Below are 26,930 nucleotides of genomic sequence, written 5' to 3'. Positions count from 1 at the left end.
TCACAAGGCACCTCGAAGTGTCTCAATGGTCACTTTCTTTACCTTAGTAGATTCTTTATCATTGGGGTGGATGATGATGCGGACTAGGAACGGCGTTGGACTGGCTCGGTTCTGTTCATACGCACAGATCTCTTCCAACACAACCCTGGCTGCCATGTTAGGAGGAAAGCGCAGAACAGCGCCAGTCCCGAGCGCAGGGAGAGCAACAGAACCGAAGCCTCTGTTCTCACAGGAGGCCAAGGTTCTGCGGGTGCCCTGTCTCAGAGCCTGGAAAAGGACAGAATTCAAGGAATTTCAAAGTGCACTTCAGGCTGGAAAAAGACAACAACATTATCGTCCGACATCCTGTAGAACAGTGGTCCCCAACCACCGGGCCGCGGACCAGTACTGGGCCGCAACGCATTTGGTACCGGGCCGCGAGCCGGTCCAAAAAAATAAAATAAAAAATTTAATAAACATAGGCTATAATATTATAGGCTGTGTGTGGTAGTTGAAACATAGTTTCAAGTTGAAGTTTATTTATATTTGTAGTTCAAACAAAAACATAAATACTGTATTCACCTTATGTAGCCATGCCCATTTGACCCGGTTGTGTGGCCGTATCAAAACTTCCGGCTAAAAATAAAATAAAATAAAATAAAATGGCTGGCTGCTCTAATATCATCTAACTCTGAATTAACTAATAATTTAGCTGATTGTATGTAACATACCAAATAAAAGCAAACGGCAATGTCTAAGAATGCAACGCCATGTAACTAGTTTGTTAAGTCTCGCATTCCAGGGAATTACGAATTAACATCTGCGGGTCTTATAGACGTAAGTGGCTCGCGCTGCCTCGGAGGACAGAAAACCTTCTGAAGCTTTCTTTGTTGGAGTCCAGGTATGTTTTACAAGAAAGTGCTCGTCATTGTCGACGATAACGTTATCTGACCTGGCTAACAGTGGATACTCGCTTGCTTGCTGTGTACCGGCTCAAAGTAGTAGGCTACGTTCTTTATTTTACCCCCTTCACTGTCCGCTCCAAAAACAACTCTCTTATTTTGTGCCGTGACCGCCGGAAGTGTTAAAAGGACCCGGAAGAATTTGGCCCACTGTAAGGTCTGAACATAAGGTGAATAGGCTACATACAGTACAACACAAAAGGCTGTTATTTACCCTTTGTCGCCACCTGGTGAGTAAATATATATGTAACTAAAAACCATTAAAATTGACAACCGGTCCGTGACTTTTTTTTCCATGTATCTACCGGTCCTTGACACAAAAAAGGTTGGGAACCCCTGCTGTAGAAGACCAGTCTGTAAGAGGGGGGCAGTACTATTTACAATTCACAAACTGACCAGCTACCATCAGGCTTTGTCCAGGCCTCAGCAGTGGCCCCGCTACCTCCAGGCCACAGCATAAATCAAATCCCTACAGCGGCAGTGGCTTGTTCTCAGCCCGGTTCTGCAGCAATTCAACCTGCACTATGCACCAAGCCTAGCCCAGGCTGCTGCCGCAGCCCAGCTACTACCAGGCCTGGCTCAGACAACTGCAGCAGTTCCACCACCACCAGGCCTAGCCCAGGCCACAGCAGCAGCTCCACCACCACCAGGCCTAGCCCAGGCCACAGCAGCAGCTCCACCACCAGGCCTAGCCCAGGCCACAGCAGCAGCTCCACCACCACCAGGCCTAGCCCAGGCTCCACCACCACCAGGCCTAGCCCAGGCCACAGCAGCAGCTCCACCACCAGGCCTAGCCCAGGCCACAGCAGCAGCTCCACCGCACCAGGCCTAGCCCAGGCTCCACCACCACCAGACCTAGCTCAGGCCACAGCAGCAGCTCCACCACCACCAGGCCTAGCCCAGGCCACAGCAGCAGCTCCACCACCACCAGGCCTAGCCCAGGCCACAGCAGCAGCTCCACCACCAGGCCTAGCCCAGGCCACAGCAGCAGCTCCACCACCACCAGGCCTAGCCCAGGCTCCACCACCACCAGGCCTAGCCCAGGCCACAGCAGCAGCTCCACCACTAGGCCTAGCCCAGGCCACAGCAGCAGCTCCACCGCCACCAGGCCTAGCCCAGGCTCCACCACCACCAGGCCTAGCTCAGGCCACAGCAGCAGCTCCACCACCACCAGGCCTAGCCCAGGCCACAGCAGCAGCTCCACCACCACCAGGCCTAGCCCAGGCCACAGCAGCAGCTCCACCACCAGGCCTAGCCCAGGCCACAGCAGCAGCTCCACCAGGCCTAGCCCAGGCTCCACCACCACCAGGCCTAGCCCAGGCCACAGCAGCAGCTCCACCACCAGGCCTAGCCCAGGCCACAGCAGCAGCTCCACCAGGCCTAGCCCAGGCTCCACCACCACCAGGCCTAGCCCAGGCCACAGCAGCAGCTCCACCACCAGGCCTAGCCCAGGCCACAGCAGCAGCTCCACCACCACCAGGCCTAGCCCAGGCCACAGCAGCAGCTCCACCACCACCAGGCCTAGCCCAGGCCACAGCAGCAGCTCTACCAGGCCTAGCCCAGGCCACAGCAGCAGCTCCACCAGGCCTAGCCCAGGCCACAGCAGCAGCTCCACCAGGCCTAGCCCAGGCCACAGCAGCAGCTCCACCAGGCCTAGCCCAGGCTCCACCACCAACTGGCCTAGCCCAGGCCACAGCTCCACCACCAGGCCTAGCCCAGGCCACAGCAGCAGCTCCACCACCACCAGGCCTGGCCCAGGCCACAGCAGCAGCTCCACCACCACCAGGCCTAGCCCAGGCCACAGCAGCAGCTCCACCACCAGGCCTAGCCCAGGCCACAGCAGCAGCTCCACCATCAGGCCTAGCCCAGGCCACAGCAGCAGCTCCACCACCACCAGGCCTAGCCCAGGCCACAGCAGCAGCTCCACCAGGCCTAGCCCAGGCCACAGCAGCAGCTCCACCATCACAGACAGCAGCAGCAGCCCAGCTGCCACCGTTTCCAATGGTAACACCAGTGCTTTTAATGTTAATACAGAACCTAACCTCCTGCGACCACGGACATGTTTAGGATTAAACCCAACATTCAAAAAACTACGCAAAATGAACTTCTTTCAAACTGTCAATAATAGCAATGTTCTGTGGAATCCTCGCTCCAAACCTAAGGGACTGCTAGGGGGACATTTGAATATTCGTAGTATTATCCCAAAAAGCGACCAAATTAAACATCTTCTCTCAGAGTCTAATCTAGACTTCCTGTGCCTCTCTGAGACATGGCTCCACAAAAACTCCCCATCCTCTGCCCTAACTATACCTGGCTATAATATCTACAGAAAGGACCGAGTTCAGGGAAGAGGGGGGGGGGGGGTAATGTTCTATGTCCGAGACCATATATTATGTGAAGAGATCCAATGCCCCGAGAATGACATTGAATGCATTTGTCTGAATGTCACATTATCTCCAAGAATGTCCTTTGTCTTAATTGGAGTGTATAGGCCACCCTCTGCAAAGTCTGTCTTTCTTGATAACTTCCATGATGTATTAAAGAAATATAGCTCAGGGAAGGAAGTATTAATCCTTGGCGATCTGAACCTAAACTATGAAGATAAGTTAGGTAAAAAAGCACTGAATCGAATTACAAATACATTTGATCTTACACAGTTAGTAAAGGGGCCCACTAGGATAACTTCCATATCAAGAACTCAAATTGATCTAATATTCTCTAACAAACCTGAGAGAGTGTCTAAGACATTTAACATGATTACAGGCCTGTCTGATCATAACCTAACTCTCGTAGTTAGAAAACTCCCCCAAAATCGAGCACACCTGACCATGGCCGTAACTAGCTATGAGGACGGGGAGGTCCGGACCTCCCCTAATATTTCAGAGAATTTTTATTTTTTATTTTTATTTTTTTTAATAAAACAATCTGCATGGAAAAGCATGAAAAACACGGGATCGCTTTTATTTTGAAACGAAAGGCAGGTCAGGCAGGAAGTCATCTGACACCGCGTCCGCGGTAACTTGATTCCGAGAGAGCAGCAGCATGGTGGTGAGTGATGACTGTTTGTCTGCCTGGCGAGATAATTGAAGGTGAGCGAGCTGCGAGACAGTGAGCGAGTGAACGACAGACAGTGAGTGACACTGACAGATTTTTTAGCAACAACCAAGAAAGTAAGTGTCTAGTCTGTCTCTTAAGTAATGTTACCTGTGTGACACGTTGGGATGCTACTGGCTAATCATGCATGATGCCAATTGCCAAGCTCCCGAAGTCAGGTATGCAGGTGGCTATATGCATGGTTTCAGTTTCATGACCCAAGTAACAAAAAGAGGTGGTGTAAAGTTAAAAACAACATAATATATTTTATTTTATTTTTCAATCGTTCCTATCAGGAATAAATAAATGTCCCTCTGTATGTTTTTTTTATTATCGATGATGACTTTGTGTGTTGTGTACGGCTTGGGTTGTGTACCTGTGTTTGTAGGTGTCATTTTGATATGAATTTGGCTAAAACCGTTTGTGTTTTTTAGTTACAATTATGTTGACAGGAGAGCTGAGCAGGTGGTGACATGAAAGAGAATATACTGAATAATGACATCACAACAGCATAATCCTAATGTTGATTTAAAATGATATATTACTCTAAATATGGCTAAAAAAGGGGGGGAAAAAAACTCAATTTTCTTCCGGCGGCGCCCTTGCGGGCGCCACCGAATCCGCCTCCCCTTGCTGGACCTCCCCTATTTCGGGACCCTGGTTACGGCCCTGCACCTGACCTCTAACACAACATGTGATAAATTCAGAATACCTAAGAGTGACATGGCTGAATTTGAAAGTGCAATACAGAACATCAACTGGAAGGACCTAGTATCTGGGAGCAATGTGGACACTGACACACACATGTTCCTAAATACAATTCAAAATACAACAAAATCATTTCTTAAGAAATGCAAAGTAAAAAATAATAGCAAACGGACTCTCCCCTGGATTGATGGTAATATAAGGAAACTCATGAAGGAACGAGACAATGCACTGAGAATATGTCTTAACACATTGAGTGCCAAGGACGTCTCTGGACGTCCTAAAAAAAAGTAACGAGGAGTGCCAAGGACGTCTGTGGACGTCCTAAAATCATAATTCATATTATTCCATAATTCTGCTGTTTAAGGTCGTACCCAGCCAGTGAGCATGAATCCCTTCAAGGGATCACACGGCGCCACCTTAAAACTCTATACGGGAGCTGCGCCACCCACCTCAGATCCTTTACTTTGTGCAGGAGAAAACGGAGAAAGCCGTGATCAGAGAGACACCGACGCATGCTGCAGCCAGAGCCACACAGATTGCTCTGTCCGCAGCCGACAGTTGGCTGCGATCCGAGCCCACAACTGAGCTCCTCCGCCGCTGTCTATCCGCCTGCACACAGCCCCTCCACACGACCACCCGCCAGAAAGGCAGCACCCGAAGCCGAACGGCTAAACCTTCTCCCTCAGTCCCGCCTGCCATTTCCTTGTTGCACTGAAATCCGCCCGGGGCAAAAACTGAGGCTGCGAAGACAGACTGAGCGTGTGGGGAGGAGCCCGCAGCTCCGGGGTGGAGAGGGGGGGGGGGGGGGGCTCACGCAGGCTGCACAGAACCACACCATGTCACTACATCAGAAAACACCAGCCAGAGTCAGTGAATGCGCTTGAAATTAGAGTATTCATAAAAGTGACTTTATCTTGAAAAGTAAAAAAAGACAGCAGAAAACCCTTGAAAGTGCGCTTCTTTCCGAGGCTGTCATTTCATAATGGAACTGTCTAGAAACAAAATTTCTTCTTTGAAAGAAGTAGGAGTGTTCAATGTTTCATTAGAGTCCAACCCTGTTCATATAGCCCTAATAGAAAAAATTCTATAGCTGTTTTCAACTGAATGGAAGTGAATCTGGCACAGGCTCCAGACAATTTTACTGAAGCGCTGTGGCACTCAATGTGTTAAGACCAAACTATCAACAGATAGACAAATCTTTGCTTCCTTAAGAAACAGGGTTATAAAAGTTATCAAAGCTGCTAAAGCAACCTTCTTTGTAAATATATTGAGTGAAGCTAAGGGAAATCCAAAGCAAATCTGGGACAATTTGGAAAAGCTATCAGGCAGCAGCCAAAGATCAACAAAACAGCTTGAAATGAAAGAGAATGGCTCCTTGATTAAAGAACCAGTACAAATTGCAACTCTTTTCAACTCCTATTTTGTGAACCCTGTTAAGATGACGGTGCCCACCAGTCAAACAGGACCGTTAATTTCACGTCCGATAGATGATTCCCAACCAGTGTTTTCTTTGATGGAGGTCACTGAAGCCCAAGTTAGCAAAATTCTGAAATCCCTCAAAAGCTCTAAGTCTAAAGATGTATTTGGTCTGGACTCACTTTTTCTAAAAAGGAATGTAGATACATTCACTGAACCATTAACAAAAATAGTGAATGCCTCTATTAACTCATTCAGTGCCAGCCACTTTTGGAGAACGGATGCTCCCAGTGCCAGAGTTTTCAGAGCGTTTTCAGTGATTTCTCGAGGCCCACAGAATATTGTGTGATATTACTATGTAAACACCGAACACGCACAAGAACGAGCTGGCTCTATTGTATCATCAGCAAAAAAAAGTTTATTGATACCATTTTCCGTTCTTTAGTTATGAGCCGGAGAAGATAGGTTGTTTTCAGCGTTTTCAGGCTTTTCAAATTATTAGCTGAGATAATCCGCCTTTTGTGAAATGCAGCATTTCAAGCACATTCACTGAGTCTGAAGATAATATTTTCTGATGTAGTGACGTAGTTGTTGTGTGATGCCCTGCGTGCACCACCCCCCTCCCCCCCCTCCCCCCGTAAACTCCTCCCCACACTGCACACAGCCTCACGCAACCATTATATTTTCGGAGTGCTGCGTTTGTGTGCTGCTGTCGGCTCTCAGCGCCACAGCAGGGAAGAGCCAACCCGGATTGCTGAATGGTTTGGCGTCAGGGGCTGCTTTCCTGGCTGCTAATCGGTTGGAGAAACTATACAGACAGACAGACAGACAGACAGGGACAGAGGGGCTCAGTTGTGAGCGCGGATTGACTCCTGTTCGGAGCCAATGTCAGCTCCCGCGACAGAGCAAATGGCTCTGGGAGCATGCATCGGGTTGTCTTTGATCCACGGCTTTTAGGCTGTTTCTCGGACCTGTCTCTAATCTGGACTGCACCGAGCAAGCACTGTCGCCACCTAATGAGTCCGTAAAATAGGTTATACACCTCCAATAGCTACTATAGTTGTACAGGAGCTGCGGAAGGCTTTGATCGACGTCCCACCGTCAAAAAACGCATTGGACGTCGAAGGACGTCCGTGGCATTCTACGTCACTATTTAATTGGACGTCGAAGGACGTCCATGGCATTCAATGAGTTAAAGAAGATAAATATCCGAATGGCTGGAAGTCAGCCATTGTTGTACCAGTCTTTAAATCAGGAGACTCAAGTATAGTGAGTAATTATAGGCCAATCAGTATCTTGCCTGTTATCTCCAAAGTTGCTGAAAAATGCATTGTTGAACAGCTAATCTCCCATATTAATAGTAGCCCGTACACTCTGCACCCAATGCAGTTTGGCTTTCGGACCAACCACTCCACCGAGACAGCCAACTGCTTCTTCCTAGAGAATATTAAACAAAAGATGGACAAAGGAGGTGTTGTCGGTGCCATATTCTTAGATTTTAAGAAGGCATTTGACACTGTTAGTCATCAGATACTCCTTTGCAAACTTGCTAACTATAATTTCTCCATTGGCGCACTGAAGTGGGTTAAGTCTTGTCTTGCTGATAGAATTCAATGTGTTAGGGTCAGAGGTGAAACATCACCCTTTCTGAGCAATGAAATGGGTGTGCCCCAGGGATCCATCTTCGGGCCTCTCCTATTCAGTTTATTTATAAATGATCTTCCATCTGTTTGCACAGAGTGTGAAGTTCAAATGTATGCTGATGACACCGTTATCTATATTCATGCAAAAACGAAAGAACTGGCAGCTGTTAAACTAAACGCTGCAATGGTGAATGTCAGCAACTGGCTTACAGAGTCTCAACTGTGTCTTAATGTGCAGAAGACAGTTTGTATGTACTTCACAAAATCAAATTCAACATCTGGTAATCCTGGAGTGTTTGTTGCTGGAGAGCCAATCCTAATAGTCTCTCATTTTAAATATCTTGGCATTATCCTTGACTCTACACTATCTTTCAAAAAGCAGGTAAAAAGAGTAATACAGACTGCCAGATACAACTTGTCAAATTTCAGATACATGAGGAATTGTTTAACATCTACTGCTGCGATTCTCTATATGAACGCAATGATCATCTCCCATCTCATGTACTGTATGACTAGCTGGACCCATGCAAAAAACACAACCATGAAACCCATTCTCTCTCTGTACAAGCAGACTCTCAAGGTGCTGGACCGAAAACCGTATACTTACCACCACTGTTACATCCTCAGCAAGTACAGAATCCTCAGCTGGGAAAACCTGACAAAATTCACTGATGCCTGCCTACTGTTTAAGATTTTAAATGGTAAGGCCCCTCCACCTCTCAGTACTTTTGTCAAACAAAAAACATCTCATAATAGGTCCACAAGATCTTCCCAGAGGGGGGACTGTACTGTGCCGTTTAGGTCCAGCTCCTTCAGTCAATCCTGTTTTTCAGTCAGAGCCACGCAGTTTTGGAACATCATACCAACTGATATAAGATACTGTGCTACCTACCACACCTTTACAAAAAAAACTCAAGACCTGGCTATTAACAAATCAAACATGTGACCACTTGTAATCAGTTAATTGTGTATTGTATTATTGTTTTTACTATTATTGTGGATTGTGTTGTAAATATTGTGTTTTACTTTTAATGCTTCTGTTTTAGGTGTATGGTTTTATAACATCTTGCCAAAAGGACTACAGTTGCGAATTAGCCAGTTGGCTAAAACTGGCGCATTTACAGTAATGTTGATTAATGTGTACTGTCCTTTTTTCTTAAATAAACTGAAACTGAAGACCCTTCGCTAAGTCTCTCCCCAGAACAGTTACTGTCCAATCCTACGTTAGCAACCAGAACTAAGCACAGGGAAGCTGCCAAAGTCACACCCTCTTCTGAGTCCGACATATGCACCAAGGGATTTTTGGCCATTCATTTTTCCATAGATGTTTCGTAAAATTCGTATAAAAATAGTTTTACTTGGTCAAACCAAACGATTCAGCTATATTTATATTTAGATTAATAAAAACAGATTAAACAGATGAAAAAAATCAACGAGTGATATGTCACTTGGTTTGACCAAGTAAAAAAAAATGTATACGAATTTTACGAAATGTAGATGGAAAATGAATGGCAGATAAAATCCCTTGGTTCGTATGCTGAATGAGGAAGAGGGCATGACTTTGGCACTCTATGCCGAAGCGGTGTGCATATGGGACCTGCAAGTCTGACACCAGATATCCTCAACGTTTAGAGGATCAACAGATCAACTAGCCTCCACGCGAGACTCAGCTCCAAGGTAATGCTAACTAACATTAGTGTTAGCTACGATAGATTAGCACACATTTGTTGTTGTTGTTTTAAGCAAACAAAGACAGGTTCGACTCATTGTGAATGCCATGTTTACGTGCCGGGTGCAAAAGCTTGCCTTCCATAGCAACGGTAACCAAGCGAGGCGGGACTTAGCAAAGGGTGAATTGGGTTGTGTCACATTGTTCACACACTCTCTTTCACACACATTCTGTCACCTGGACTGCTGTCCCTTGTCGGTTATTATCCCAAGGGAGGAGGTTGAGGAAGAACACTCGGCCACACGGGAGTCCAGGCAAACCCTCCACCAGGACTTCATCACCAGGAAGTGTTGCTCCTCCTGCTGCCTTGTGAAACCGTGCAACCAGCTGAGGTCCAGCCACACTGGACAAAGCGTGGCCCACACGGGTAGACAGAGGATCATGGCCAACCATAGGTGATACCAGGGCATCCAACTGGGAGGAGAGTCAATGTAGTGATCGGAGGGGTTAACAGTGTGGTGGTAACTACAGTACACTTCTCTGCAGTACACACACACACACACACACACACACACACACACACACACACACACACACACACACACACACACACACACACACACACACACAATTTTAAATTAAGTTAAAAAAAAATCTGTGTTGCATGCATTGCAAAATGATTGAGGGAAATGTAATCTAGACAGAGTAAACGGGCTCTAATTGACACAGGTATTCTCCTTTAACAGAAGAAATCAACAAATGTACAATTTTCTCAAAGTCTAAAAGCCATGTTTCTCACCTCCTGGGTCTCGATGATTCCCTGAACAATCACCACCTGGACATGGTTGGCAGCAGACCCAGCAGCACCTCCTCTCACTGGGTCTGAGGTAGACCCAGCAGCACCTCCTCTCACTGGGTCTGGGTTAGCAGCACCGGGGCCCATCTGGAAGCCGTGTTGCCTGCTTACAGTTTGTAGGGTTTCCAGTATTTATCCCTCGGAGAAGCCTGTCACACGTTTCCTGCATGAACCTCACCACCTCTCTTCTGTTATCGATCAACACTACTTTATTCAAGCTCCGCCCCTCACTCACAAACTCTTTCACAGCAGTCACAATGGCCTCAGTGCACACTGTCACAGGGACGCCAAATATCCCTGAGCTGATGCAGGGTATGGCTATGGACTGGAACTCCATGGTCTCTGCTAAGTCCAGAGAAGACCAGACAGCTTTTGGCAGTAAGGCCCGCTCTCTGCCACCCACTTTCCCCTGTACAGGCCCAATGGCGTGCAGCAGTTTCTTGCAATTGAGGTTCCCTCCTGTGGTCACCACCACATCTCCTGTAGGGATTTTACCAGTCTGCCTTACGAGAACTCTACACTCCTTCTGCACTTGAGGACCACCCGCCTTACTCAGTGCAGCAGCAACACCCCCACAATGATCCACATCCTCGTTGGCTGCGTTCACCAGGGCATCAGCGTGCTCTTTGGTGATGTCACCCATGCACACCAGCACCTGCATCCCTCTATGAAGGCAGTATCTGGCAACTGTTGTGCCGCCTTTACTCAATTCTGCACCTGATGCCCAATTATCTCTATGTTGGTCCTGAAGCTGTATGAGACACTGCTGAGAATGGCCAACACTTTGGAGCATCTCATCTTGGTGTGAATGTGTGTGTTCATGTGAACAGTGCACTCCTGAAAAAGAGAGCACTGATGCATAGTCAACCAAGAGGAAACCAAGATGGCTGCCTGCTCTCCTTCCTGCCTCACTTGTCCCTGACAATCCATCAAATATCTTGGTTTTAAAACACCATCCAGGAAACTGCTGATGTTTTATGGTATCAGTATGATGTCTTTTTTAACATCTCCATCCCTTTTTTCCGGATTTCTTGTGGATTTGGTGGATTTTTGGATCTTGGAGTCTGAGTGAATGCGGAGGAAGAAGCCATCTTGTCAGACCCTTGCAACTTGTGTGTTTTTTTTTTTTAGCGCCTTCAACAGGCAGCTTCTTAAAGTAACTATTTTTAAAGTGACTACTCTCCCTTGGACAACGTGGGGGTATTTTATTTATTTTTAACTTTGTGCAAACATTTCAAGCCCTATGAACATGAAGCTATCAAGGGACTTTCTCTTAAGCCTAAGGTTCTCCAAGATACCTACAGTCTCATGGAATTATCTCAGGAAAACTCTCAACGATCATGGACTGCTTAGATCTTTTAGAGGCTGCAGGGGAGGAAGACTGCCCCAGCATAAAATACCTGTCTTACATGGCCGACGTGGTACAGAGTTCAAAGCCCACAGGCCAATTAACTCATTGAATGCCAATGACGACAGCTGTCGTCAATTCAAATACTGACGTAGAGTGCCAAAGACGACGATTGTCGTCAATTGCGTTTTTTGACGGGGGGGGGTCCATCGAAGCCAGATCTATGTCCTGTAACATTTTGGGACATGTTGAATGTCTATAACCTATTTTACCGAGCCATTAGGTGGCGACAGTGCTCTCCAGATGACAGAAGTGTCAAGGAATACAGCCTGACAAAGCCGTGATCAAAGACAAACCGCGCTCATTGCTGTTGGCAAGCAGCCCAGAGCCATCATGTAGATGGCTCTGGGCTGCTTGCCAATAGCAATCAATCCGCGCACACACTGCAGCTCCTCTGCCTGTCTGTCTGTCTGCATAGTTTCTTCACACGAGTACCCCATAGAAAGGCAGCACCCAACGCTGAAGGGCCAACCATTACCTGCAGTCGCGTTGGGCATTTCCTCATTGCTGCTGTGAGCTGCCAGGAGAAAACAGAGGCTCCGAATAGACTTTGTGCGTGTGGGGAGGAGTTGGCAGCTGACTCGGGGAGAGGCGGGGAGAGGGGGGGGGGCAGGGGGGTGGGGCGCGCATGCACCACAGAACTAAACCAGGTCACATCATCAGAAGATATTATCTAGAGTCAGTGAATGTGCTTGAAATAATGCATTTCACAAAAGGCTGAATATCTCAGCTTCCTGATAGAAAAGCATATTTTTGCTGTTTTTGACCTATCTTCTCCGGCTGATAACTAAAGAACGGAAAATGGTATCAATAAACTTTTTTTTTGCTGATGATACAATAGAGTCTCCTTGTTCTTTTTGCGTGTTCGGTGTTTACATAGTAATATCACACAATATTCTGTGGGCCTCGAGAAATCACTGAAAACGCTCTGAAACTCTGGCACTGGGAGCGTCCGTTCTCCAAAAGTGGCTGGCACTCAATGAGTTAATACTCAGAATCATATTAAAATCCAACCGATTGTCCAGCAAAAAGATATGCCCTCCTGTAAAGTGCCAAGTCTTCTGCTGTCAAATGTTAGATCTCTGGTTCACAAAAGAGAGGAACTTGCCACACATGTGTCTAACAAACAGAGCAGCATTGTCTGTGTCACAGAAACTTGGGGCACAAAATTCATACCAAATGAACTATTCCACATTGACGGTTATCAGATGTTCAGGAAGGACAGATCTTCTGGTAGAAAGGGGGGAGGGATTGTAATGCAAGTGTCAGAGGACATTCATGCCAACCAACTAAAAGAACTGGAAGATGACTCATTAGAGACTCTGTGGATTAAGCTGAGGCCTTGTAGGCTACCTAGGCAAACCCCCTATATGGTTGTTGGTCTGATATACCATCCGCCCTCTGAGAACAATGCAGATGGTCAAAATAAACTGGTTGACCATCTAATTAGATCTGTTGACACAATCCTCCAAAAGCAACCACAAGTGGGCATAATTCTCTGTGGTGATTTCAATCGCCTCAACATCCTCCCCCTTCAACGTGCTTTTCCTTCCATGAAACAGCTTGTAAAAGTGCACACCAGGGGGGATGCAACTCTGGACCTTGTTATATCCAACATGGGCCAGTTTTACAGCAGGCCAGAAGTATCAGCTCCAGTGGGAACCAGTGACCATGCCTGTGTCTCGATGATGCCCAAAGGTGACACCTGCAGGCCAAAAATGGAGTTTGTATATACAAGGACAGTGAACTCCACCACTAAGGCAGCACTGGGACTCTGCATGGCCATGACTGACTGGAACCATGTGCTCTCAGCTGAGGGGATCGATAACAAAACTGAGGCCCTCAACACTACCATCACCACCATGCTAGACACATGCATGCCAAAAAGGAGAAAGAGGGTCAGAAAAACAGACAAGCCATGGATGACAGAAAAGGTCAAGTCAATAATTCTAAAGAGACAGGAGCACTTCCACAAACATGGCAGGACCAAGAAGTGGAAGACACTCAGGAACCAGGCACAGAAGCTTGTTAAGCAAGCAAAGGATTCATACTATACAAGACACATTCAGCAGTTGAAAAATGAAAATCCTAGAAAATGGTGGAACTTTGTCAACATGGAGCTGGGAAGGAAGCAGAAGGGCTCAGCTCATGTAAGAATAGAGGGCGTTTCAGATGGGGATGTAGCCATGGAGCTTAACACTTTCTTTGCAGGTGCTTGGTGTGAAAGCAACTCACTGAGTATTCTCCCGCTCCCAGGACCAACAAACAACAATGAGCTGTGCTCTGTTGGAGAGGTGAAGTCATTACTCAAAAACATAAATGGCAGAAAAGCAGCCGGGCCCGATAACATTCCCTCGTGGCTTTTAAAAGAATATGCTGAAGAATTAGCACCAATCATCACGCATCTCTTCAACCACTCGTTCTCAGAGGGCAAACTCCCAACCATCTGGAAAAGTGCAAATGTGGTGCCCATTCCTAAAGAGGCTGGCGCTAATCAGCTAAACCAGTTCAGACCAATATCCCTAATAAGTGTCATAGCTAAAATTATGGAAAAGTGCATGCTCAAACGAACCAGCGATCACATCCTCTCAGTGGTGAAGGACCAATTTGCCTACCAAAAGAAGTCTTCCACGACAAAGCCTACCAGTCCTGGCTTACTGCGCTAGACTCTCGTGATGGCACAGTGATCCGGGTGTTATTGGCTGATATGAGCAAGGCCTTTGATAGAGTCAATCATGCAACACTGATGCAGCGTTTTTGTGAGGTCATCTCAGACCCCCGGGACATTGCATGGACCCTCAACTATCTCCACGGCAGGACACAACGAGTAGTTGTCAACAATACATACAGCCAGTGGACTCACATAACATCTGGAGTCCCTCAAGGAGGTGTGTGGTCTCCATTCCTATTCCTGCTCTACATGAGTTCTAGGAACACTCTCTTTGATGACTCAGTATCGGTGGGTTATGCAGATGACATCAGTCTCTCAAGATGCCTTGCTACCAGGTCTCTGCCATCAGATCTGACTATGCAACTGGAAGCCCAGCATCTGGATGAATGGGCCCTGCAAAATGACATGATCCTGAATGGGAAGAAGAGCTATGAGGTGCGGATCACCTGTGTGAGAAAAGCCCCGGTGATAACACCATTACATCTGGCTGGAGAGGCAGTGCCTGTGGTTCCATCTGCTCGCTACCTAGGCTGGCAGGTAGATTCCTCTCTTTCTCACTCTCACCAAGTCCAGGACATGGTGCTCAAGGCATCAAAGCGTCTCTATCTGCTGAGAGTGCTGGCCAGAACAAGCATGTCAGTCGATGACCTCCTACTGATCTACTTTGCCCTTATCAGATCAGTGCTGGAGTATGGACATGTCCTCCTGGTTGGATGCAGCAAAGGACAGGAGGAGGAGTTAGAGCGAGTACAACGTAGGGCACTTAAGATCATCTCGAGACGTGGCACGCGGCTGCTCCCCCACCTCCCATCTCTAAAGAATCGTAGGGAGGAAGCTGCAATCACTTTACTAAAAGAGATGATGAGTCCATCCCATCCACTACATGATCTTCTCCCTCCAACCAGACTGCAATGTACTGGTAGGCAAATGAGAAACAGCACCGCCCTCTCCATGCCGCCTGCCAGGACACAGCGCCTCCAGCAGTCCTTCCTGCACACTGCAGTCAGACTCTATAATGATCAAGAAGTGAAAACTGTCTGACCGTCACCATCTCCATGTTGAGGCTTGATATGTGAATCACTTACTTAGTTAAATTGTTTATCCTTGTTTAGTTTTCAGCCTACAGTATGTACACTTTGTCCATTTTTTTATCTTTGTTGTTAAGAAGAGTGCATTTCAGACCTGTCTCTGCGAAACTCTTTCTTCAATAAAAAAAAATGAATTGAATTGAAATCTCGGTCCCAGTGGATCTTTGGAAGAAGCGTAGTGCCCCAGGCAGGTCGATGGTCACTGTCTCCCGAACCAGGGAATCCAGAAATGGACCCAGCCTGTTCCTAACCTGAGTTACTCTGCTGGATGGACCTATCAGCACCACCATGGGGCTAGAGGATGAGGCCACAGGATGGAAGGTCACCCCTGAATGGTCAAAACCATGCAGCTGTAGCAATTCTGGTAAGAAGTCTCCTATCTCAGAGAAAGGGAGAAGAACCCTGCCCTCTACACCAGACTGGTCCAAAATAAACTGTGAAATAATGTCATTCAGTTCCTCAACATCTTTGGTGTGGCCCACTAAGCAAACCCTGCTACCTGAGCCAAACCTGACCGCAGCCCTATGTTTTCCTTGGTTCATCTCATTTGCCTTGGCCTCAAGCTTCACCCTAAGCTCAGATGGTACATCAGCGCAGTTCGGGATGTCAATCTTTACTTCCTTGAACTCACCTTCCAATGCCTTTTCTGTTTCATCCAGTTTATCACAGGTGAGGGTGAACAGACGTAGCTCTGTGTCTCCTAACTCTATTTCCACCATGCCACCAACCCCTAACAAGTTGCCAAGCACACCAGGACCTCCGTATACGTTTCTCAGGAAGGCCAAGAAATGGAGGCTCATGTGAGAAACCGTTCTCTCTAACACCAACCTCTCCTTCTCAGAGACCCTGTCTCGAGCCTTACGGATCTCCTCCACAGATCCTTCCAGAACTAACTGACCTGGATCTCCCTGCTTGACCTTCACTCCAGGGATATCGCACCTTAGACTGTGCTCTATCTCCTTCCAGAGGAGGCGAAGTTTGGCCTCGCCCAATCGACGGGTAGTCGTTTGCTTCTGACTGACACCTGACCCTTGACCTTTGACATATGAGTCCTCCACATCCCTCAACCTGACGCGGACCTGGGAATGCTCGCCAACCAGCACAGCCACGCCAACCTGGCTGTAAGCTCTCACCTCATCTGTGGCCTGACTAGAGCTGCAAGACCGAAGCAGCAGTTTGATTTTGCGTGGGTCTACCTCAAAGTGACAGATGTGGTGTTCTTCGATCTGCTCAAAGAGTTTATCTACCTTAGCCTTACATTCCTTGACTCCATCCCTACTTGGGACTCCAGCCCCAGTTTGGACTAAGCTCATCATAACCAAAGCCCTCCCCTCCTCTGGGTGGAGCTGTACAGAGCAAGCCATAGAGGCAAGTTCTTCCTCTAGTTCCTTCCCAGCCCTGGGGCATTCTTTGAGGTATCGGAGGAGGTAACTGTCAAGTTGTAGTTCATATTCTGTAGCACTGGGTGGCAGTGTTGACGGAAGAATGGACAGGTGGCTCTGCTGTTGGAGAAGGATAAAGAAAACATATTCTTTCATTAATGACAAACACATGGCAGTGGCTTTCAATGGTTATTGATCTGAAAGTGCATTGAAAGCATATTGAAAGCAAATCACTGCAAAATTCTTTTAATCTTACATACTGCAATTTCTTTTCTTTTTTTTAGCTCTAGTTTTAATGTTTGTTTAAATAGTCACCAATTAATTTCATATTGTTCCAAAATTACATAAACTGTATCATTTAGATTTATATATTTGAATAATGTTCAAATGATCCACTCCACTCATATACAGTGTTGGGCAATTAGTTACTTTTTTAGTAACTAAGTAATATAAGGCATTACAATTTCCAAAACAGTAATTAGATTACAGTTACTAATCCAAGTAACGCATGCGTTACTGCGTTACATCATTGCCTGCCAGAATGCAGTGTTTTCTATGTAAAAGAAGAAAAGAAAACATTTTATCCTCACGGACTCAGGTAGACCTGTCGAGCACACATATACGTCATCTATGACGTGTATGTGCGCGCAACAGCGTCAGAGCATGCACGCCGGCTTTCAAAACAAACTGAAGCATGATGGAGTCAGAAGAAGGAGACGAGCAAGAGAAATATGCGTTCAAAAGCTGGACCATTATTGTCCTTTGTAAACTATGTGCGAGCAGCTTGGCAGATGCTACCTATTTGCACTGTTGACTCGCCCTCATATCGATGCATAATCGAGAAAATAGCCACGAAGAACAATATCAAGCTGCCACACAGAGAAAGACGTTTGCTGGCTACCTCGAGAGAGAATATGCTGGGATGGAGGTTAAATTGAAGGCAACGCTGGGTGAGGTAGACTTGGCTGTAACAGTTCACTGGATTAACAGATCCACTTTGGGTAAGTGTTGTACACTTTGTTACTTCCATAGTCAGACGGCCCAGGGAATGTTGACAGATCATCATGACTTTTCTTTCAGCAACAAAGCTTGAAACGTTTGCATTGAGGCTGTTGTTTTATTACCACTCGTCTCCGACAGTAACAGCAACCACTCACGTTATCTGTCTGACTGTCATTTCATAGTCTCTTAAAACAGACTGTCTTATCTACATCCGGCGGATGCAGCTATATACAGTCTGTACTTCGTGGGGGAGAATCATGCACCAAACGGAAAAGGAAGTTGAAAGGCGGGACTTCCGCTCATTCGTCCAATCAGAATTTAACATTAGCTAACTAGCTGTATACTGCTGTAGCTATCGTTAGCTAACGCTGATTAGTAAGACGAACGATAAGCTCAGTAACGTTAGCAACTTACCTCATCACTTTCGTTTAACTCTGGAATAAGTGCACGTCTTGCACGAGGTTCCTCCAAGCCGCGGATACATCGTTTACGTCTATCAGGGTCTTCTTTCACCGGTTTCGTCGGCGTAGCTTCCATGGTAATTCTAAAGCACTGCTAGCATTAGCAACCTGCATCGGTTTAAGTTTCCGGGGGGAACATATTTTTCGTGGACACGCGTGTCGTGATTGGTCAGATTCCGTCGAACTTCCTTCCGGTCTGAAGGTTTTTTTCACTACTTCCTTGTGCATGTTCTGGGGGTCTAACGTACAGACGGTATGGCGAGAGCATTTGAAAATTGCGGAAGCCAACTCGTCTGTTCTAAGAGACTAGTCATTTCACGTCTTTTCCAGTGTGAAGCTAGCCAGTCTTAACACACCACTTCCTGTTCTTTCTAACCGAATTTCAAAGTAAAATGCCTTTGGCGTTTCTTTTAACATTGCCTATATAATACCAAAGCGAAAATAATGAATACAGTGACATGCTAGACATGTAACAACTCAAGTGTAAGGTATTTGGGGTAAAAAACTAACTAACTAGTAACGTAACTAGTAACGTACCTAGTTACTTTTTGAAAAAGTAATCAGTAAAGTAACTTTTATTACTTTTTTAAGGAGTAATCAGTAATCAGTAACTAATTACTTTTCCAGAGTAACTTGCCCAACACTGCTCATATACAGTAATATGCTTATATTGTGCTTATGAGCAACACTTTATTTAAATTATTGACTTATTGATTGAATTATTATTTACTATAACAAATGAAATTACCTAATTGCAAACTTTTTCTCTCTCAATTTTTTCATTTGTCAAAGTGTTCAACCTTTACCTTTTACTTTACTGAGCACCTGCTTTTTTGCACACCTGTCTCACCTGTGCTGGAGCTGTCAGGTCTGGGCTAACTGACAGGCTGGGAGGTGAGGTGTTGATGGAAGAGGTGGTTCCTTGGACGGTGAACACCAGAGGACCAGCCGCTAACTCCAACACATGCTCACGCTTCTCCAGGACTCTCTGCTGATCTGCAGCAAACAGGACAATACAATACAATCAAGAGAGAAATCTAAATACAACATTAATAGTCATGTTAATCATTATAATACTGTAGCAGCCTAATCAAGCGTATGGTGTCTGTCTGTGGTGGTGGTGTCAGTCACGATTATGATGTCATCAGATATGTCACTCGAGCAATTGTGATGTCATTAGTGTAGTCACTCGAGCAATGATGTCATCAGTGATGTAATAAATCCTTCCTGGTATGAGCCGATGGCGCACAGTTGCACGATGGCGCCTATGTGGGTGGGCGGGGTGTCTGTCAGTCCAGAGTCCCCACCCTAGGAATCGCGCAGTCATATAAACAAAAACATTGGTAAATAAATTAGCGACCTTAGGCTACTGTAGCCTATTGTTGATCTCCTATTAACACTATCATAGGCTACCTATAATATTCCTACAATAGTTGTTTAGTTTTAGTATGCTATTCTTTTTTTGAGCACTTTTTGATTGATTTTTTTTACATAACGAAAGAAAAATACAAAAAACTACAAACATCTAAAACAACAACAATACATACACATACAGATTCACTCAAAACATAATCCCCCTCCCTGCACGACCCACCCACCAGCTATTCTCCTGTGGGCCTGCATGCATGATGATGCTGCAACTTGTAGCTACAGTAGCTTACCTCATTTTGAGCTGTTTGCAAAGTGAAAGTGAAAGTGTCATATTTCTGTTTACATAATTGTGTGTAACCTAATGTGAAGCCTACTTTAAGAGACAAAATGTTTGAATGGAGGTCTTTAAGTTGTTAATTAGCTCTAGCCTGTATAGGCTATGTTGTCACCTTTCTTAAAAAATAATAATAGCCTAGGCTACATGTAATAAAATTTGTACTATGTTGTAAACGGAGTCCACAGCACAAGAATTTCACACGTGATACTTGTACCATGGAGTGACAATAAAAATCTTGAATCTTGAATCTTGAATCTTGAATGTTTCCCTCGTCACCAGTCATGCTGGACATCAGTACAAGTGTGAGATCCCTCTCATTCCCGCAAATATGTAACGTAGCCTATGTAAATACAGTGTTGTGTAGTGGACAGGTCCGCCCATAAGGGGGGGTAAAGGGGTAAGCTTCGAGGGGCGTCGCCACTAGGGGGGGCGCTGGAGCCAGGCAATTTTCTATTTATTTTTTTAACACTAAAATATATCTCCCATCCTGAAAATGCGGCAACTAAATTATTTTTTTGCAAGGAGTCGAACAAATACACAAAACACAGCAGCAGTAACAAGGCATGCTTGGGCAGGAGTGCTCCTGTGGAAAATAGTGCCATTCTGATGTAATCCCCCATCCGACCAGTGCAGTGAGAGGCAGCAATGTGCCGCAAGGCATCTAGTCTGCCGGAAAGCCAAAAGAAGAAGAAGAAGAACAAGGCAGGCTTGGGGCGGACCATTTTGCTTGGGGCAGCAGCGCAGGCACCATTTATGGTGTAACACACAACACAGACAGGTGATAGCAAACAAAACAAGACCGGCGATGGCAAAATGCCAGGAGCAAAACAAAAGTCAGGATGCCAAAATCGCAAGGCAAAACAAAAAGCGGGAGCAGGCAAAGGCTTTAGACCCAAATAATAATCTGTTAACAAACTTTTTTCAGTCAGCTCTGAAAGCTGCAGCGTTGATATGAGTAAAGTGCGTGCGGGGGGGGGGGGGGGGGGGGGGGGGGGGGCATAGTGGCTGGACCCTTCCAGGGGCACTGCCATCTCTGGGCGGCCCTGGTAGTGGAAGCGATCATCTTGCTCTATAATGACCAGAATGGGTGTTGTTCAAACTGAACATTTATTAGTTTCTTCAACATGCTGCAGCAGAAAGGGCCATAAATAGCCGACACTATTTTCATAGTTAAGCTATGAAGTAGCCTACTTCCCCCCGCAGCATTGTGACATTGAATGAAAGTATAGGCTATAATTAGGCTCGTTTGAGATTACTTCTGGCTCGCCTGGGAAGCAGGTGAGAGCAGCCGAGTGCAGTCAGCCAATTAGAGGCAGAGAGGGGCGGGTCATGCCTTCGCCTAGCCTTCACCATCATGGGAAAAAAAAGATTGCGTCCCGGAGCTAGCCTGAGAGGCTAAAAAAAGCTACATGTTACAGAGTAGCTGACTATCAGTACGTTATTGCACGCATAGGCCTATCTTTACATTTAAACGTTTACATAGCAAAAATAAAAAATATAAATAGAAGTAGGCTATGTCAGTGTTTTCCCCTGAATAGCTGAGAAAGTGGACACTGTCAATAGTTAGCACTGTGAAGCTGATACAATTCAGGTGGTGGTAATGCAACATTTAAGGATGCCAACCGCCATAAAACACAGAAGAAGAAGCTGAGAAAAAGGAAGTGCTGTGGGGTTGCAGCTGGTGAAAACCGTCTATACCCCTCCAATTATATAGTTGATCAAAATTGGCAGACATTATATTTATTTATTTATTATTCTGATGAAGCTGAAGCTTTGGTGTCTGTCTATCATTATACCAGTGTCGGGCAAGTTACTTTCGAAATGTAATATACTACATATTACTAGTAACTTTCATTTGCAAGTAATAAGTTACTTTTTTTTTTTTTATACTTTTTATTGTCATCTTGTATTTATATACGGTACATCTTGCTCATATTATTTTGTAATGATGGCAATTTTTCTTTTTTGTAAATATAATAAAGACATGACATAAGAAATGCTTATAAACATACATACATAACATACATTCCATACATGACATGGGTGTATGCTTCACCCTGTGATGCTCCACGTAACCTACAGATACAAGTACAAATGCAAAGTGCCTGTAGACATAAAAAAAGAAAAAGAAAAAAGAAAAGAAAAAAGAAGACAAAAATAAATAAAATAAAAATAAAAATACAAATACAAGTAAAATAAAATAAAATACAAAAAAATAAATAGTGCTCCCCTATGTGACTGTCGGCATTAGTATATGAAACATCAATTCACACATTTCAGGTCATTATTGGTATTTTGTCTAGTTACACTGAGAGAGATTACTTAACCGCCTGATAGTAATTTGACCAGTTAGACCATCTATCTTCAAATAGTATCAGATTCCCCCGAATCTTATATCTTCTGGTAAATTTGTTGAACCGTTTCTCTCCATTTGTTTGCCAAAGGGCTTATTTTTTGAAGCCAATTTCTTGTTATTTGCTTCAGAGCTGTTATACGCAGTATCCTCACTAGGTATTTGTCATTTTTATTTTTTATTTCTTCCACCGTTCTGCCCAACAACACAAAGTTTACATTCAGATGGATGGCAGTCCTTAAGATGGTGTTAATTTCCTTCTGTATATTGTTCCAAAACGGTTGTAATACTGGGCAAAACCAAAAGATGTGGCCAAAGTTGGCATAAGGTTCACCACACTCCCTCCAGCAGTTTGGCATAGTGTTACCGTTATATTTAGCTTGTTGTACTGGTGTTATAAAGTACCGTGATTGTATTTTCCATGCATACTCTCTCCAATAAGGAGAGGCTGTCGTCGTGTGTACATTCCGGTTCATTTCCTTCCAAATGACCTCCGATATGTTTGTATTAAGTTCTTCTTCCCATTTTAGTTTTGCCTTTGTGTCTTGTTGCTTATGGCTATTTTCTAAAATAGCATAAACTGCTGAGATTTGGTGTGGTATTCTGACCTTGCCATAATTATTTACCAAAAATTTAACCAGTGGATGAAGCGTATTTCTAGTCTTCCCTCTTATTTTACTTTTCTGAATGTAGCTTCTTATTTGTAGATATCGGAAGAGGTGGGAGTGTGGTAAATCATAAAGTTGCTTTAAGGATTCAAATTACATGATTCCATTCTCATTTAGACATTGTCCAACTATAGTCAGTCCTTTCTGTGCCCATATATTAAAAGTTATACCATGAGTATTGGGAGTGAAATCGGGGTCCTCCTGTATCTCTCTCAGTGCAATAAGATCATCCCTTATTTCAAAATTTCTCTTAATTCGACTCCAAGTCTCCAAAGTATTTCTGATCAATGAACTGTCTGTTACTTTTGTCTTTCCTGGGTTCTCTGTACAAAAAAGTATGTTTTTTTATTGAAACATGACACACAGGCCCGCTCCAACCCATTACGCAGAGTACGCAGACTGCGTAGGGCATCACGTGACTGAGGGCACCAAATTTTTTTTTTTTTTTTTTTTTTTTTTTTTTTTTTTTTTGGTGCCCTCAGTCAGGCCACTCACTGAACAGCAGGCCAGGCGCCGCCTACTGGTTTACTAGTAGTTTTATTACTTTATTCAGGGTGCATCTCATTGTAAAATTGGACTCGGCCCAAATTGGGCTTCAAACGGCCCAAATTGGGCTTCAACCGGCCCAAATCTGGCTTCAACTGGCCCAAATCTGGCTTCAACTGGCCCAAATCGGGCTTCAGACTGTCCAAATCTGGCTTCAAACAGCCCAAATCTGGCTTCAAACGGCCCAAATTGGGCTTCAAACAGCCCAAATTTTTCGACGCCGCCCTTCGGACGCCGGCACGCACGTCGGCCTGTATCGGCCTGGCCTGCTTGGTATCTAATGCCCGGCCTGAATTATGATCCCAGTCCGCCCCTGCTTGCATGTACAGTTTAACAATCACTTGTTTGCTGACATGTACAGTAATTCTAACAATTGTTTGTTTGCCACATGTAATGAAATGTGAGATACACTAGTATCGTTCATAATTAATGATTTTGCTGTCTTTCGTTTGACAGTTATTGAAAGTTTTACGGGGGGGGGGGGGCACCACAGAACAATTACGCTTAGGGCACCCAAATGGCCAGGATCGGCCCTGATGACACATATGCTTCTCAATCGACCTCCACCTTGCTTCAGAATTGTCGTTTAACCAAGTGCGTGTTGACTGCATTTGAGCTGCATAGTAGTAGTGTTTTAGATTGGGAAGAGCAAGTCCTCCCTTCTCTTTAGCCATTTTAAGTGTCTTCATTTTAACTCTCGGTTTTTTATCATCCCACACAAATTTACTTAACATAATATCCCATGTTTTAAAGACATTTGCACTTATACACACAGGTAATGTCTGAAATAAAAACAGAAACCTGGGGAGTACATTCATTCTGATTGCATCTATTCTTCCACCCAACGATAGAATAGCAGTTCTCCACCGGTTTAGGTCTTGTCTAATTTGTACTTCAAGACAGTTGTAATTCGATTCGTAAATTAACTTAATATTCTTTGGTATAACAATACCCAAATATTTCACTTTATCCTTGTCCCATTGCCATAGATATTTTTCTTTCAGTTCTCTGCTGACAGGGGCTCCTACAACCATTGCTTCACATTTCTGCATGTTTAACTTATAGCCAGAAGCTAGACCATAATCATTAATAGTTTGCATGAGTGCTGGTAGTGATTTCTCTAAGTTTGTGAGATACAGGACCACATCGTCTGCGTATAACGCCAATTTGTGCTGGTCCTCTGCTATTTTCACCCCTTCGATTTCATCAATCATCCTGATATATTCTGCCAGAGGTTCGATACAAATGGCAAAAATTAAAGGAGACAATGGGTCCCCTTGTTTTGTCCCCCGTTTTAGTTCAAAGCTGTCTGAGAGGGTTCCATTTGTTCTGACCTGTGCTCTTGATGTTTTATACATTGCTTGAAGCCATTTGATAAAAGTGTCATGGAAGCCAAACTTAATACATGTTTCTAAAATAAATGTCCATGACACCCTATCGAAGGCTTTCTCAGCGTCTAAGGTAAGAATCAGTGTTTGAATATTCTTTTTCTGTGAGTAATCTATTATATTCAAAGTCCGTCTAACATTATCACAAAGATATCTATCTGGGATAAAGCCTGTTTGGTCTGGGTTTATAATATGCGGAATAATCTTTGACAGTCTATTTGCTATGATGCTACTTAATAGTTTTTGGTCTACATTCAAAAGAGTTATTGGTCTATATGATCCACAGTCCGTAGGGTCCTTATTATCTTTGTGTATAACTGTAATTATGGAGTTACACCATGTATTTGGCCACTGACCGTGGTCCAACGCCCAGTTAAAAGTTTTTTCTAAAATTGGCAGTAATTCTATGACAAATTCCCTATAAAATTCCCCTGTGTACCCATCGCTCCCTGGGCATTTACCCTTTTTTAACTTATTTATAACTATTTTAATCTCATCCATTGTAATTGGTAGCGTCAGGTCATTATTTTGTCTTTCAGTTAACTGCGGCAATTCTATCCCAGATAGATATTCCCTGATTCTATTTCGAGGGAGCAGATTGTCATCAGGACTATACAGTTGTTTGTAGTATTTTGCAAACTCTTGAGCTATTTCTTGTTTGCCTTTAACAATTGTATTCCTGGTTTGATCTTTGATAAAAGCAATGTTTGATTTTATCTGTTGTTTTTTTAATTTATAAGCCAAGATTTTCATTGCTTTTGCTCCGCTATCAAAGTATTGTTGTTTAGTAAATATCAATGATTTCTCTACCTTATCTGTTAGTAATCGGTCATATTCTTTCCTTAGTTCATTCAGAGAGCACAAGTCAGAACTATTTCCTTTAGCCTTATGTTTCAATTCCAAAATCTTTATTGATTGTTCCATTTCCTTTACTCTTTTTTCCCTCTGTTTCTTCTTGTATGATGCAAATGAAATAATTTCCCCTCTCAATACTACTTTTGCTCCCTCCCACAATATTACAGGGGAGACTTCTTCTGTATCGTTAATTTCTAAGTAATTTTTTATAATTGATCTTATTTTAATCTTAAAGTCTACCATTTGTATCAGGGAGTTATTTAGCCTCCACACTGTCCGGCCCCTTTCCAAGTCAAGATTCAGTTTCATAGTTGTCAAAGCGTGGTCTGAAAGTGTAATTAAATTTATGTTGCATTCTATTACACTTGACAGGTGGTTCTTAAACAGAAAAAAATAATCTAATCTTGAGTATTTACCATATACTTTTGAGAAGAAAGTGTAATCTCTTTCTTTCGGGTGAAGAGTCCTCCACACGTCTATCAGCCCTAATTCCTTGACTGCTCCTCTCATTATTTTAGCAGCTTGGTCTGAGCTATGCTGTCTACCACTTTGTGTATCCATACTTGGGTCCATAATTAGATTTAGATCACCTGCAGTGATTGTCATTCCTCTACTTTCTAAAACTATTATATCTACAACCTTTTTGATTAAGTCCGGGCCTTCTTCAGGGGGATTGTAAACATTCATAAATGAAACCATTACCTCATCAATCTTTCCGACTATTATTACATATCTTCCTTCCTTATCTGCAATCAACTTGTCCAAAGTAAAAGCTATTTGGGGCATTATTAAAATAGCAACACCCCTTCTTGAAGACTTATATGATGAATAATAAACCTGAGCGTTTGTAAATTTCTTTAGTTTTTCATGTTCTATTTTCACTAAGTGTGTTTCCTGTAGGAAGATTATTTCTCCTGCTTCCTTTTTTAGTTGTTGTAATAGCTTCTTACGCTTAATTGGGTTGTTGATACCGTTCACATTATATGAGATTATCTTTAAAGTTTTCATTTATTGGAGGGGGTTAACATATAAGGTAATTTACCATTCAATTTATAGTCCATGTTATATAAGGGG

The 26,930-nt window shown here is 44.3% G+C and overlaps 1 protein-coding gene across 1 annotated transcript; it reads right to left on the bottom strand.

Moving 5' to 3' along the window:
- LOC310779728 (protein mono-ADP-ribosyltransferase PARP14-like) lies at positions 1-25,444 on the bottom strand (the record flags this gene model as incomplete). Its single annotated transcript, XM_083640221.1, has 7 exons — positions 1-267; positions 9,708-9,944; positions 10,270-10,352; positions 10,438-11,124; positions 15,636-16,995; positions 19,189-19,334; positions 25,441-25,444. 7 exons carry the CDS (start codon positions 25,442-25,444, stop codon positions 1-3), a joined length of 2,784 nt encoding a protein of 927 aa, XP_083496347.1.
- Between the last annotated feature and the right edge of the window lie 1,486 nt (positions 25,445-26,930).

The sequence above is a fragment of the Poromitra crassiceps genome, assembly GCF_964638095.1.
Source record: "Poromitra crassiceps genome assembly, chromosome: 7".
Lineage (NCBI taxonomy): Eukaryota > Metazoa > Chordata > Actinopteri > Beryciformes > Melamphaidae > Poromitra > Poromitra crassiceps.
This window is presented reverse-complemented; position numbering and strand designations above follow the sequence as displayed.